At 33.3% G+C, this 15,833-nt stretch overlaps 1 protein-coding gene across 1 annotated transcript; it reads left to right on the top strand.

Moving 5' to 3' along the window:
• The first annotated feature begins 6,176 nt into the window (after nucleotides 1-6,176).
• On the top strand, nucleotides 6,177-7,158 carry LOC149391040 (NADH dehydrogenase ubiquinone 1 beta subcomplex subunit). Its single transcript, XM_089618759.1, has 3 exons — nucleotides 6,177-6,408; nucleotides 6,491-6,673; nucleotides 6,884-7,158. Exons 1-3 carry the CDS (start codon nucleotides 6,280-6,282, stop codon nucleotides 6,938-6,940), a joined length of 369 nt encoding a protein of 122 aa, XP_089474885.1. The 5' UTR covers nucleotides 6,177-6,279; the 3' UTR covers nucleotides 6,941-7,158.
• Nucleotides 7,159-15,833: the final 8,675 nt, after the last annotated feature.

The following is a 15,833-nucleotide window of genomic DNA, read 5'->3' as shown; positions in this document are numbered from 1 at the left end:
TTATCTTTCAATAAAATGAATAATTAACAACTCAAGTAATGAAGGGTAAAATTATATAACTCACATTTGTAATCTTTTCTTAAACACCTTACAAGTCAAGTATTTCAAGCAAAAAGGCCATTGTACTATTATTAGCTACATAAACCAAAATGAGGTAAGAGAGGGAGGTTTATTGGAATAAGAATGAGGATATATTTTCATAATAATAATGAGAAATATGCTATAAGAAGAATACGTTTTAAAAATAAGATAATCCAAGTCATTTCCAAAATAAAGAGAAGAGAAGATAAAAATAAATCCCTGATTACTTATTACTTGAGCCACTTCATTTTAATAATATTTTTTAGAAAAATGACTCGCGTCTTATTTTTTTATTCTGAGAATACCTCATTTTATTATAATGATAATTTATTTTGTATAGTTATATCTTGATGTTTATTAGACTTACTATTTACTATTTATAGTTTCATTAAAAAATTTAATAGTAGTTAGTAATTTTTCCAGTAATATAGGAAAAAGTATTTAAAAATTAAAAAAAATTATGTAATTATCAAATGTTATAAATTCGAGACATTGGGGGAATTTTCATAATCAAATGAGTTATTTATGCAATTTTACCCGGGTCACGGGTTTCGAGGATAACGAACATTATTGGGCCGGCCTATTAAAAGGCTCGTGTTTGATCCAATTATGAGCAAGAGCATCATCAAGTTTTGCTTCTACCATGAAGTCGAGCATGTCATTCCAGAATCCATACATGTAGGATTTATTAAGTGAAATATTCTTTAAAGATATTAAGTTGCAACAAAGTTTCTCAATTTTATGGGAGATCAATATTTAATTTTAAGCGCAAGTCTTTTGAACCACCAATCTGTTACATAATTGCACACAGAAGTAATGACGTTTTTTATTTACTTAAATTAACAAGAATTAACGGGTAACACATTACTAAACTTACTTCATTAACACTTATTACAACCAACTCCCATCTTTCCCCAGTATTGAACCAACTACATAATATACATTGTTGTTTAGGTGAATTATAGAATGTCTAATATACCATTTCATACAATTTGTGTGTCAGATTCGTAGGAAATGGTGTTTGATCATTCATTTCCATCCTATTTTCAGTGATGTTGTCCTGAAAATTAATAGATGTTAACCACTAACAAATTTCTAGATATTAACCACACTTGTCAACTTAAAATTAACATATATTAACCTTAGTTCTCGTGCCAATATCAATTGCATCTTCAAAGTTCATTTCACCACCGACATCTTGATAATTCTGAAAATTGTATAGCACATTTTAGACTTTATGTTCAACAACCGTATTAAAGATGTTGATTTTACATGATGATCGGGAGAATCATCCATTGGTGGTGTTTCATATCGGTGTGGTCGTTGTTGATCTTCAAGGTACTCTACTTTAAGCTTGAGTAACTTCATTTCTTCGGTATCAAACGTGTACTTCCTTTTTAATTCGTTCATAATCCCCTTCACGAACTCCATCTTTGTTTTGCCTTTTGAAGTCCTTGCACTATCTTCAGTTGTATTATTGTCCACTTCTCTTGGTGGATGAACTTTCTCAATTTCCTCTGGTGTGCCACTTATAGACATCACTTGTATCTGCACAAAACAATTTTTAATATTGGTTAATTATAGACGCAGGGTTAATTATGGTTAATCTAAGAAAAACAGTGGACATTATAATTAGGAAAATTACCTCATAATTGTTAAAGATCTTGCTGTATAATTCATCGTACTCAGGCTGTGTGTTGTATGACCATTTGAACATCCTTGGAATACTTATTCCAACAAGTCGGGTGGTGAATTATTGTTCGACCAGATTCGGAATGGTCTCATAAACCCAAGAAATAAAAGATAGATAAACCCTCTTACGTCATATCATGTTAATGGTTTCATCATTAATTTTCTTGACTTATGAAACGACTCACATAGCGCATTGAAGCTTACACGGTCCCATGGGTAGAGATCAAACTCCTCAGTATTTGATGCAAGTATGATGTGCTCTTCAGTTATAAACACGATGGTTCTTTTGGTAGCAACACATGTTCTACTATTGCCAAATTAACTAGAGGCAAGAATTCTTCATTAGTAGCTTACAGTCTTGACTTCAGAAGAACAAAGAGTGATAAGTACTTGAAATTCTTTTTCCGATATGAACTTCACTACAATTTTGTTTTCAGGATCTAGTTCTTCATATGCGTTTGGTATTGGACCACAATTCATGCTTACAGTTTAAAGAATGCATTTAGACCTGTTAATAAACCTAACACTAACAAAAAACAATTCATAATACAAAAATAAATAGAGTTACTTAAGGGTCATTGACGTGAAATCATACAACGTGAACACAGTAAGCTTCCCTCTAATTTTGAAGCACAACTCATTAGCGTTGTTTTGGTTCACTTGATGTAACATCAACGGATGAGCCAACTGTTTAGGAAATTTTAAACCAACAATTTTAAAATTTCCAAATGGGTCATTTCTGAACAACACTCTTTGGTTAGGAGTCGTCAAACACGATATAATGTACGTCAACTCTTTCAACTTGGAATGCTGGATGATTCTTTGTGTAGAATTTCATATATTAGGATCAACCACAAATTCTCCAATCTACATATTAACAAAATAGTGTTAATATCACCTATATTGCACTTGGTATCATTTGTTAATTTCTGTTCATTTTTAGACAGTGTACATTTTAACTTTTACATACATAAATTAACTAAAACCTAGACATTCAGAAACCTCAACCTAGCCATTTAGATATCAACCTAGACAGTGTAAATTATAATTTACATGCATACAAAAATAAACCTAGCCATTCAGGAACTTCATCTGTCAATTTCCATTTATTTTCAATTTCCGTTTATTTTCATAGAGTAAGAAACTACACAATATATTCAAATTTATCTATAAATTTCTCTTTATTATCATACACAACTCAAAAAGCTTTTTCATCTATGGCCATATTTTTTTTTAATAAAATTCTAGATACCCTTTTTGATAATTTTTGTCGTTTTTTGGATCAACTTCCTCTAGTTCTCATCATTGTCAACAATAACACCAAGTCCCGTCTTTCAGGTTACATGCACCAACAAATTGAAGAAAATAAATTCTAAAATAAATTTACAGAAATTTTCCATTGCAATTGTTTAACAAAAGAACAAAAAAAGCACTCCTAATTTGCAAACCCTTAAATCGACACACATACTATTACAAAACCAAACAAATATTTTTTGCTTTTAACCCTTGCCGTTACCATCATGAAAATCGTTTGTTTTTCATTGCATGTTCGACGCGACCATGACTTTTAAAAAAATAAACCATTTTTAACCACATACCTATTCGAATATGTTGAACCTTTTGGAGAATCGCCATGTGAAGAATCTGAATCCCAAAGCTACACATCGTTGTTTATTGTTTGTTATTCTTTGGTTGGCTTCAATGTCGTCGCAGAAAATCGTAACCTAAAACCTAGTTTCCAGTTTTGGTTTTTCTTTGCGTTTGGGAAGAAGACAGGGGTTAAGAAAAATGAGAAAACTGGTTAGACTGAATAGGAAAGAGAGTGTGGGGTAATTTTTCAAATCTTTGTCATAAAGTATGTTTCTATTTTTGTGTATGTGTCAGTTAATTCTCATGCTTTCCAAAAAAATTGAATTTATTATAATTGCCACACAATCAAATTGAGTTGGTCAACTGAGATAATGTCTTTTTTAAATTTTATTTGTCGCTCGGTCAATAAATATACGGCGTACCAAGACAATGTAACATAAGGGTATTTGTGATATTTTAACCTAATAATTTTTCTTTAATGGTTAAACTGAAAAATTAACCAAATCATGGCCATTTTGCAAAACTGTAGTTTGAGAATGGCTACTTAGCTAGTAAACCCTTATTGTAATATATAAGATGTGATATAAACAAACTTGGCAACTTACACTTATTAAAAGTTGATACAATATAAACCGTCAAATACTAAGATTATATTTAGAGTCATAAAAATCTGTTTTAATTGCTTATCATTCTTTGACATATTTTTAAATGCTTGATTATTTCACTATGATATAACTAGTTTAATATGACTATTCTTTAATTAATAAAAAAAAAACGACAACTACAACAACTTAGATTTTAAATCTCTAGCACATGTCACTTCTATAAGGGTTTCTTTTTTTAGGTATGTGGCGGATGAGTATCTCTCGACTCTTACAACTATAACTTGGAGTTTAGAGTCGTGACCGTCCCTACCTTCAGGAGCTCTATCTCTATAGTGCTAATCAGTGTTTATACTTTTTTTTTTTTGCTCAAACAAATCAATGTTAATTGACTATGACTCCTCCACCTTCTCCTATGGAGGAATATTTTTATATTTCTTATTTTTTTTATGTTGTTGTTTTATGCTCCAAAGATATAGATCCGGATATTATAACATCAAATTTTTAATTGGAGTATTTTTTTTTTAGTTTCACCCATTAGATCCTGATTTTCCAGTCTTGTAAATGAATTTATGGTCTTTTATAAGTGTGGATCATAGTTAGAGTTAAAGATGTCACTCGGCCCAATAAGGCTCGGCCCAAAAAAAAGGTCATCGGGATCAGTCAAGGCCTCTGGGTCGCGGGCCAGGTCTGATCGTGTGTCTCGTTTGGGACTCTGTTTTGAACTGTTTTCGATTTTTTTAAGGCGTTGTTTTGGGCTTTTTTCTAATGTTTTTGTGCTTTTAAAGGGCTTTGGGTCTAGCCTAGGTTTTGGACCTAAAATTAAATCCTAACCTATAACCAATTCTAAATTCCCCCTGAACTTTTACACGATTAACAAATTGTCCCCCTAAATTTTCAAACTTTACAAAACGTTTACCTTAAAGTTTTCAACTGTTACACAATTCTCCCTTCTGATATTTTAACATAATTAATGAGATTTTGACATTTTAGCCTGTAATTTATTTGGCCTCGCAAATTGTTGTCGTTGAATCAAGAAATGATGGTCGTCTTAGTTGTTTTTATGTATAGAGATATTTCTCAAGTACAAAATAAACTGCCACCATCACCACTTCTTAGGCCGATTATCAACGTAGCAATAACTTCTATCGATTCCTTGTGCGCTTGAGGTGGTTGTGGACCATGTACCGACTCATACGTGACAGATTTACCCTTGACACGCTGATCGACATTGTACTCGGGCAGCGGGACGCCACCGTCAGAAGGGCTCGGAACCGCTTCGAGTAGTCGGCCGTTGATCGTGAGATTCTCAATGGCTAAGAGTGAAATTAGTAGGGAAAGGAGAAAATAACTATGGTTGTTTTCATTTTTAAGAGCTAGCTAGGGTTTTTATCAGTGTTTTTTATCACTGCAAAGGAGAAGAAGAACTGATAGAGAAAGTTGAAATACAGTATGATTGGTGTTTTGAAATACAGCGCACGAAGTCTATAAATTATGTTCACATGCATTTATACTTGACATTATAGTGCTAAGTAACGTCAAAAGTCAAAATTAAGATATTTGGCCTCAAATGGGCTTTTAGTGGGACTAGGTCTGGCCGTGCCAATTTTGTGCATCGGTCGGGCCGATCCCATGCATTTAAAGGGCTTTGGGTCGGGCCTAAGTTTTGGGTCTAAAACTAAAGCCCAACTCAGGTCCAATTCTAAAATTGGGGCGGTCCCGCCCTTTTTAATTTTAGGCCGAGCCGGCCCAAAATCAAATAAAAAATGTGTTGGGCCGGGTGGTTTACGGGCGGTCCGGCCCAATTGGCAGTGTTTAATTAGAGTTATAATGCATTATGCAACAATGAAGCGCTACAAGTAAATTAATTACTTGAATTTAATTTGATTAGGTAAATTATAAGTTATGAGGAAAAAAGATATACGCGAAGAAAATTGTTAACCACTCGCGACATACAACTGTGTTTGTGATTTATATTCCATTTATTTATAGTTTTGGATTTTCTTTAAAATCTTATTGTACTTTAGGCAATTATGACTTTTATTAATATATTCTAGTTAAAGAGTTTTTTTTTTTTGAATGCTTGTCAAAGATTTTTTTTAATATATTTTTTTTTCTGATTATACATAAATTGATTTAGTTTAATTTAATATAAGATTATGGTAAAATAAATAAGTTTTATATATAGGATGCACAATGTGGTATTTAATAAATTGCTATATAATTAGTTCCAATATAAAAAAGAAATCGCTAGATATCTCTGTTGAGAAATCGAAAATCGAAGGAAAGCGAATCGGAAAGATTGAAAAAAAAAATGGCCGGAAGACTGGCGTCGAAGATCATGGCCGGGAACGGCGTCGCGGCTAGGTCCGCGGCGGCTTCTCTCCGTCTCCGATCCGGCATGGGCATGCCAGTTGGCAGACACCTCATCCCCGATAAGCCCGTAATCCCCAAATCCCTGAACCCTAATTCCAATTTCTCCCCATCAAACGCAAATTTAATTAAAAATCGGCGCTTTTTTTCAGCTTTCGGTGAACGACGAACTGACCTGGGACAACGGAACTTCGTTGCCGGAGCCGTGCATCGACCGGATCGCCGACACAGTCGGAAAGTACGAAGCTTTGGCTTGGCTCTGTGGAGGATTGAGCTGCTTCGCGGGATTGGGATTGCTGGCGGTTTGGAATGACAAAGCATCGAAGATTCCTTTTGTAAGTGTGTTTGATAAATTCAAAAGTACGCCTTGTTGAAAGAGTGTTTGACGAATTGCAATTCCCCTTAGTATTAGTTGTTTAGATAATTTTTTGGGTTGGTTTATACAGCAAGTCTTTGAATTGCATAAATCAGGTTTTTTATTTCCATTTATAAAAAAAAAAAAAAAAAAAAAGGAATTGACAGTGTTTGTTTTTTGTTTTGAGCAGGCTCCTAAGGTGTACCCGTATGACAATCTAAGAGTTGAGCTCGGTGGAGAGCCATGAGTAACATGATCTGGTGATTTTATTTTTCATATTTGTGTTTTGTACTTTTTTTATTTTCTTAATCAAAAGCTAGTACAAGTGAGAGTGACTTCCTCTGTAATTTGACATTGGAAATAAAGTTCTGCTTAAACCTCTACTAGTTTGGTGGTTTGGTTTCAATCTAGACAATGAGCAGTGTTTTTTTTAATTTGTAACCAAGTTGATCAGCTGTTCCCTGATATTCGTTTTTCGATTTTGCTAAATCTTGTGACTGAAGAAGCACCACTAGAGGCTGGAAACGATATTGCCTCTGTTTGTTTGATATTCGTTCCGAGATTAGAGACGCAGATCGCAGTTAGTCTGTCAAATGTTGGTAGCCATTGCTTTGGAAACCCACAACATTGTAGATGGGTTTGGTAGGGTCTTTTTTTTTTTTAATTTTTAACCCTTGTAGATTCTCCAACCCTTCATTCAATAACCAGTCCGATCATCTACAAATAGTGCTTCATCGGATGAAAGTGTCTTGTTCAAGTCGAGCACCACCCATAGTCGCTGAACAAGGGATAGCGGCGACTTGTTATTTGGAGAGACGGGAATATGAGATATTTCGACTTCGACTCCGTTGAATCTAAGGCCTGTAAACCTTCCTCCCAGGTCGACGAGCTCGCCGGAAAAGCAAGCTTAGGTCAACTCAGGAGGGAAGCGGAGCAAAGAGAAGAGAATACCTCTAGTTTTTTTTTTTTTTTTTTTTTAATTTTTTATTCGCCAGAGAGAGCGATTATTCGATACGTTTGAATTGTGCTAACAAGACACTTGTGTTTTCATATTATTTAAAACAGTGCTAACCAAACAAGGGCGATTAGCTGGGAACATTATGGTCATTTGGAAGCTTATTAATTTAATCCTCACCATGCTGTCATTTTTGGAAGCTCGTTTTCTTGCTTTCAGCAAATGGTCTTTTGCTGATTCTGTACCATTTTAATCAATTTAAAATCGAGGTGATGGTCGCATAGCTAAGTAATATTTTTGTGTTTTTAATACTTGCATTCGCTTTTCTTTTTTCCGACGGTATCTAATGTTAATTTTTTGCTGCATCATTACTAACTACGCCATTAATTTTAGATGGAAGTACATGTGAATGGCTCAAATATCTAATGTTTTTCGTGTTTTTTTTTTTTTTTTTTTTTTTACTTATATTCTCATTCTATTTTTTGGCAACGTAAATATCAAATGTTAGCTTTAGTCGCACCATAACTACAAAAGTTGTTAACGTTTCTTTTGGGGCTCTGATGGCTAAGAGCTTTTCTTTTCGTCGTGGCTTCATTGTTGTGCTTGGAATTCTTGAACTACTTGAGCAAGTTCATCCACTTGTCCGTACACATAGTTGGAGGCCCATCAAATCCAAAGTCGACCCATCTTTGTTGAAATCTGGTCTCGGAGATGCTCGTTCGGCTTCGAGGCATTGAGCAATGAGTTGGTCTCGTAACAGAGCGAGACAGCGAGTTATGGTGAACAAAGACGATCGCGGTCCGAGAGCGACAACGAGATACACGTGACGGTGGCTGACAGCGAGATGGCGAGCCTAGGTGTGAGTGAGAATACGACCTCACTAGGTCATTATATTTATATATTTTTTTAATTGTAACGGGCCGGATTCACGGGGCAGACTGAGATATTTACTACTCCTACCCACTAAGTTGTTAATGGGTGATACCCGTTAACTCGTTTTGAACGTGTATTACCCGACCCATTAAGGCGGATAACAAGGTGAGCGTTTCAGGTATTATTGTCATTCCTATGTGTGAGTGGGTTGCTCAATGCTCATCCTTTTCAACACCTGGTGGAAGATTGAAAATCGTCAAACGAGCCTCGATGTTCCTCTTATTTCTTTTGTGCATTGGTTTCGGCTTTAATCTAGTTTTTCTTTTATTTCAAGTATTTTTGTATTTCATGTCTGCATGTATGTTTTATTAAGTTGGATTAATATTTACTTAAATAAAATTATTTCGAATGCATTCATGAATGGTGTATGAGGCTCTGGAGATCACGGGAGAAAATGTCAACATAGTCTATTCAAACTATGCATTTTTGTCATGATTTTGATAATAGTTGGTGGTTGGTACATATTGAACATATAATGAAGCACATTGAAAGATCAGACATCGCTTCAAATCAACTACACAGTCTATACTCGCCCCTCACAAACTATAGCCCTACGGCTAAAAAAAATAATCTTACAGTTACATAAACCATCACTATCGCTATCGTACGTGACACGAAGCATAAACAAACAGAAAACAAGGACCTCATGAATATTTTTTTTACTTTCATTTCACCCTTAAAAAAAATTACTTTCACGCTCCCAGTTCACAATCCAAGCAAATTCAAGTAATGGAGAAAATCTCTTGCTGGATCTTTGGCATATGCACTAAATTTATCCTTAGACTTTTCCGAAAAATTGTGTGAAAACAAAAGAATGGTTAAGAAAGTACGTCTCTCTTACAATAAAACAAATCAATAACTCTGCCAGGACCACAAATAACCCTTACAAAGCAACATACAATCACGATTCGAGACTATTTCGAATTTTCAAAAATAAAAAAGCGATATTCGGTATTGCTTATTTCTTGATTTTAAAACTTTAGCCGCTACTTATCGTAGCTAGGTCCTCTCTTACAGGAATTATTGTTAGTTAATTGTAAATCCTATCTTTACATACCACATTATATTTCTTTTTTAATTCATTTTTTCCTTCTCAAAAGTTATCACATAATTTGCCCCACAAAAATGAACATTCGGAACAGTGATTAGCATTCGGAGTTGAGCAAAAGTCAACACTATATGAGTACAGGAAATTTTGACACAAAATATATAGCATAGTTCTTTTATAGTTAATTAGATCCCAAAAGATAAATATGTGTGCTCTGATGAGTGAATTTGAGAAGGTAGAGTAGAAATTCGTATAAAAAAAATATAGGATATCTTATGATTATGATAAATTATGATAAAGTTGTCACAATAAATAAACACGTGCAATAAAAAAGGATTTATTTTTCAAATTTTTGAACAAAATATCAATGATATTAGTCAAGTGTGTTTTGATTGACCGTCCGCGGGTAGTTCTTGCACGAGGCAGAAATGGACAACTACATAAAATAGTCTATAAATTTGAACACAATTATATACGTAGATTTACATTGGAATTGTCAATCTATTCTGGACTAATCTTGTTTATTCGAAGTAGAAAAAAAAAAAAAAAAGATTTGACAACACTTTTAATTCCATTTTTTTCGTAAATCAAAATGAGAGAAAAAAAAAAAAAAAAAAAAAAAAAAAAACCGGCTCCAACCCCCAAAAAAAAGGCAACGATTTTTAATTTTTTGCGCCTACGTCTTTTTTCTTGCGATATGAGACTTCTGTGATCTTATCTAATGAACTCGATTTTGGGATTTTTTTTTCTTCTTGTCTTTACTGGTGTTGCCAAGTTTGTCGTAAGCAGGAACTTCATAACTCTGTGTTCTCGTCGTCTAGAGTTCAGAGCCATCGTCATCCCCACAATTATGAGTCCGCCTCCATGTGACTACGTCCCGAATGGAATTTTTTTTATTATTTTATATTTATTTTTCTCTTGTTTTTATGTTTCAATGATCCATACATGAATCTAAATTTTGTACTATTGCTCTATGATCAGTGCGGTTTTAAACTTCATTATTACATCTTAACTTTAAATCTAAAATATGATTATTTCTTTGGACGTAGATCTCAGTCGGATAAGATCTCCTAGAACGGAGTCTGTAACCTGGTAGTGGTACTTGTTACCTGAAAAAAAAAAAAAAAAAAAAAAAAAAAGATTTGTAACTAATTAGGCCACTTTAAACATGTGATTTTGGATATAGTCTATGTTTGACAATTTTTAGGGATATAGCCAAATGGCTTATGTGTCAATAATTAAGGTCTGATTTACCCTTATTTATAAACAAATTCGTCACTTTTTCTCTCTTATTTTTTTTCAAATAATTTTTTTGCATCAAAACTTCAAAAATTCGTATCTTTCTCATACAAACTCGAAATTGAGTGATTTCAAATCCTACAAATTTGTGGCGTCTAGATCTTCAAAAATAGATCTATTGTGTTTGATGAAAAATTATATTTATGTCGATAATTTCAAAAAATTTCAGTTATTTCCATCTTTAAGGTAGTAACATGATTTTTCTACATCTATGGTATTAAAGATTTTTCATCAAACACAATGGATCTATTTTTGAAGATCTCGGCGTCACAAATCTGTAGGATTTGGAATCACTCAATTTCGAGTTCATATGAGATAGATATGGTTTTTTGAAGTTTTTATGTAAAAAAAAAAGTGTACGAAAAAAGTAGGAGAAAAAAAATGATGAATTTGTTAATAAATAAGGGCAAATTATATCTTAATTATTACCATATAAACCTGTTGGCTATTTGTAGCGACTCGAAGTTTTAAGATTAATCTTGTAAATTAAGTTAATCAAAAGGACGAAAAAATTATCGGTTTGAAGCTCTAAATTCAATGTTCGTTCAGTTACGGTTGAAGTCACAAAGTTTTGTGACTAGGATGTAATCGTCATGTTTTTCTGGGCTGATTTGAAAGAAAACTTGAGTTCTGGGCCAGTTTAATGGAAAAGGAAAGTAAAAGGGGTTTATTTGCAAAAAACAATTTGAAGAATTATTCTACATTCTTCTTCTCCTTTCCTTTTTCTTCTTCTTCGATTCACTTCTTCTTCTTCTCTTCATTTTCGCTCACGCCACCTGCAAAGGAGAGCAGAGAAAAGAAAAAAAAAACACCACCGAGAAACCTCATCATCCCGACCACCATCACCCTTCCCTGATCTTCTTCTTCCTCAGCTCTTCCTCGCGCGACCCAGCCCCGACACCGAGTATCGCCACGCGTGCCCCGCCGAGGAAAGGAAATCGCCGCGAGCTCGCCGAGGCCGCCGCCCGAGAAAGAGACGCCGGGAAAGGGAGAGAGCACGCCGAGGAGTCCAAATTCACAGATATTGGGTAATAAATCAAACCCGAGATGGAATTGGAGATCTAGGGTTGAATATTATTTTGGGGATTTTAGTTTCAAAATAAGCTTTCCCGAAATTGAATGGTTTTGGTTGTGGATTAGACCGGGTTAGTGATGATTATCACTCGAGTTTCTTGGATTGAAGTTGTCCCTTTGAGAATTTATTTGTTTTTTTTGGTCGAATTTTAGGGTTTGTTCATGTGGGAATTTGGGGGATTTTGATTTGGACGTGCTTGGGTTGAGATTATTTGTAAGGTTGTTTAATTTCATATTTTTTGGATATTTGGTGTTGAAATTCTTGCTTCTGGCCGTGTGAGTATTTGAACTTGGCCGTGAGCTTGGGTTGAATTTTTTGTTTGGCCATGTGAAAAAGTTTTGGCCGAGAGTTGTATAGTGGCCGTGTGGAATTGTTATCTTTGATCATGTGGTTTTTTTTATGAAAAGTTTGAGTATGGATAAGTGATGACTTGAGATAAGTTATTGAATCTGGATTTGGAAAAGAAAGAATGATACTTGTTTCGTTAGAATTATTTTCAAATTTCATTATGGAAATGAAATTAGACTCGTTCAGGGAATGCGAGTTTTGGATTTTATTGTTAGAAATGTCTTTGGGTCCTACGATTATTAAATCGTACGTCTAAGTTTGAGTATTGTGGATTACTCATAAGATTCTGATTCAGGATCGGTTTGATTTACCGTGATAGGACTCAAGACTGAAAGTCGTTTAGAGGGTTCACGGAGTAAGTGAATGTCTGGATTCTCGGTTTTAGTGAACATTCAGGTTCACAGGACGAGCGAACGTCTCGTTGAAGAGCGACATAGACGCTTACTCTCGAGGTAGGTTATTACAACCCTTCTCTCCTGATTTTACGGTTTGGCCTCAAGTATATATTATTTTCGAAATGAAGATGGTTGTGAACGTGCCACGAAACCTAAACCGTTCTTAGAAAATGTGGCGGAACTTCATCTCAGGATATCTGATCATGAAGTTGAGAATATTTTCGATATTATACATATATCCCGTATTTGCGAAATAAAAGGTTTTGTATATCCTGATAGAGCCGGGAACGTATATATATGAAGCGGATAGTGGAGTCGTATATATATAAGAGTGTGGAGAGTGCACCATTCTGATCAGAGGACTGTCACGGGTTATGTTGACAGGGGCTCAGGAAATAGTATAAGTTTAAATGGGCGTAGATGCACATTTAAATTCAATTGCATTTCTTGCATTTACATTTCTAGCATCAGCATCCGTCATTTACATTTATGTCATTTACATTCATGCAATTTACATTCTTGCAAGTTATACTTGTGCGTGTATGGTGATTTACACGTATAAGACTATTATTATACTTGTACGTGTATGGTGATTTACGCGTGACAAGGATATTATTATTATAAAGTAAGTATTATTTTCGAAAATCTTTTTAAAAATCAAACCATTACTATAGTACCTACTGAGCCTCAGGCTCACCCCTATTTCCCTCAAATTTTTCTTATAATCAGGATGTGAGAATGAGAAGGGTTAGGAAGACCTCGGGATTAAGTGTGGTCGAGAGTTTGAAGGTTTTTACTGGATAGACTATCAAGGTTGGTTTTGTTTTTCCGTTTTCTTTCTTTTATTTTTGGACTTGTAAAGTAATCAACTGAGTATGCACCGTGAGATAGTTTTGTAAAATTTATTACTGTTTCATTTTATACAATCATCACACCCCACTTTTCCCGGGGCGTGACACTATTTCACTAAAAGTTGTGAAACATAGGCTAAAAACAAATTTCATAGTTTCATTTTGGCTATTTTACTACATTGCCAAAAAAAAAAAACCTAGTATCTCAATAATTTTTATGTAATATTTTGACTGTCCATTTTTCATCTTCCTTTTACGGGGTTTTGAATTTTTGGTTTAGCTTAATTTCGTGTAATCTAAATATTTTTTTTTTCTTTTATCAATATATATTTAGTGAGGAGCTTTTTTTAAAAAAGGAAAACGGACTTTACTATTCTTTTTATTCCTTTATTTTTATTGAATTAAAATTGTCAACTTGTTATTAACATGCTATCTACCTGAAAAAGTTATTATATCGACTTGTTGTTAGTGTTTATCAAACATCTAGGAAATTTATGTCATAAATTCAAATGTCAACTTAGAAGATTAATAACATGTTTACCTAGTTCCTCGAGATAGCTAGTTTGAACTAGTGGTAATTTCACACATACATCAATATAGAGGTCATGAGTTCGAACTCTCTAGGTTACAGAAATATATGTCCTCTTACAAGTGGATGATTTATTCACTTTTAACTTAATGTCTCTGTAATCTTAGTCAATAATTTAACTTGCACTGATAATGAATCATATTTTGATCGGAACATCTCTCTTTCACCTAAAGCAAGTCGGAGAGAAAGATTCATTTGAGTTAGGCAAGAGTTTCAGGATGATTTTCTCGTTATGTTGAGGTCTGATGAGTATAAACTTTTTTTTTTTATTTCTTTAATATTTTGATTTTTTTTTCACTAAAGACTAATTCGATTATTTTGTGACCTCTCAGTGCAAAGCCAGTTGATTAATGATTGCTTGGGTGAAGTAAAGATCTCATATTATTGATTAATGTTGTAAAATTTTATTTGTTGTTTACAATAGTGTATTGTACTTTTCAGAAACGCACTGTACCATTTTCATTGTAATTTTATTTGTTTATATATTTTAATTCATTATAATACCTAACGGTATTTTATAAATGAAGTTATCTTTCACAAACGTGAATTAATAATTTAAAAGATGATTCATTTAAAAACGATAATTTTATAAAATTGCCAGTATTTATCAAAGGACGACATTTTTAAGATGTGGGGACAAGCTTGATGTAAAGAAACAAGATAATGTAAGTTGACAATTCCAAATTATCGTTAAAAATATATTTACAACACTCTCTATGACATTTAAAAAATATCATTAAAAGTTATAAATTTTTCCCAACACCCCATTGAACGACAAATGAAAAAAATATAATGAATTTTCTTTCACAACATTATTTACATATCGTTAAAGTCTTTTTTTTTTTTTTTTTTTTTTTTTTTTTGTAGTGAAGGGGAAAAAGTTGGTGGATATGGTAATTGGGTGAAATATGGGAAATCAAAGATTTAACTACGTTGGTTAATTAAACCATCCATATCTTTGCAAATGATGGTAAATGTCGAGGCTTTTTTTGGACCGAGACTCAGATATTTTAGTATAAAAAAAAAAAAGGAATCATAGTTTATCATTCAATTTCACACATAATCGTTCAGTTCAATTTTTTAAATATGTCAGTATTGAAAGGAAAAATATATCAAAAAAACTAATAACGTATATATATATATTTTTTGAAGGCTTTACCTATATACATAATAATAATGTTTAGCAATATAATTTTATAGTAGTGTGAATGTCTCCCACGTGTCCAACTAACATAAACTCAACTTTAAAAATAGTTGTAAACTGATAAAAGACATGCGTTACTGTAAAATTTTAGGCATACACATTAATCTTAAAAATAAGTGATCTATTTTAATAAGCAACGAATTATTCTAAGAGGTAAAAGACAACAAATATGGTATACTATTATTTATTTCTCAGCTAAAGAAACTTTATAAAATTAATGTTTGTGCATGAAAGTATGAGACTTGAGAAACAAAATTTATATATTTAAATGTAGAGTCTCATTTCCTTGTTACCCATTTCAACTTAAAGGATTTGAATTATTCAAATTTCAATAGTAGATATTGTCTTGTATTCCCTTCTTATGAATTCTATGCAATATCTATTTCATGCCAAAAAAAAAAAAATCAGAATTTAATAATTTTGCTTTCTATTTATAGACATAC

Source organism: Urtica dioica, chromosome 7 (assembly GCF_054948205.1).
Source record: "Urtica dioica subsp. dioica isolate 48M chromosome 7, U.dioica_male_clone48M_v1_H2, whole genome shotgun sequence".
In the NCBI taxonomy this organism is placed as follows: domain Eukaryota; kingdom Viridiplantae; phylum Streptophyta; class Magnoliopsida; order Rosales; family Urticaceae; genus Urtica; species Urtica dioica.
The sequence above is the reverse complement of the archived record's forward strand: the minus strand, read 5'-3'. Positions and strand labels throughout refer to the sequence as shown.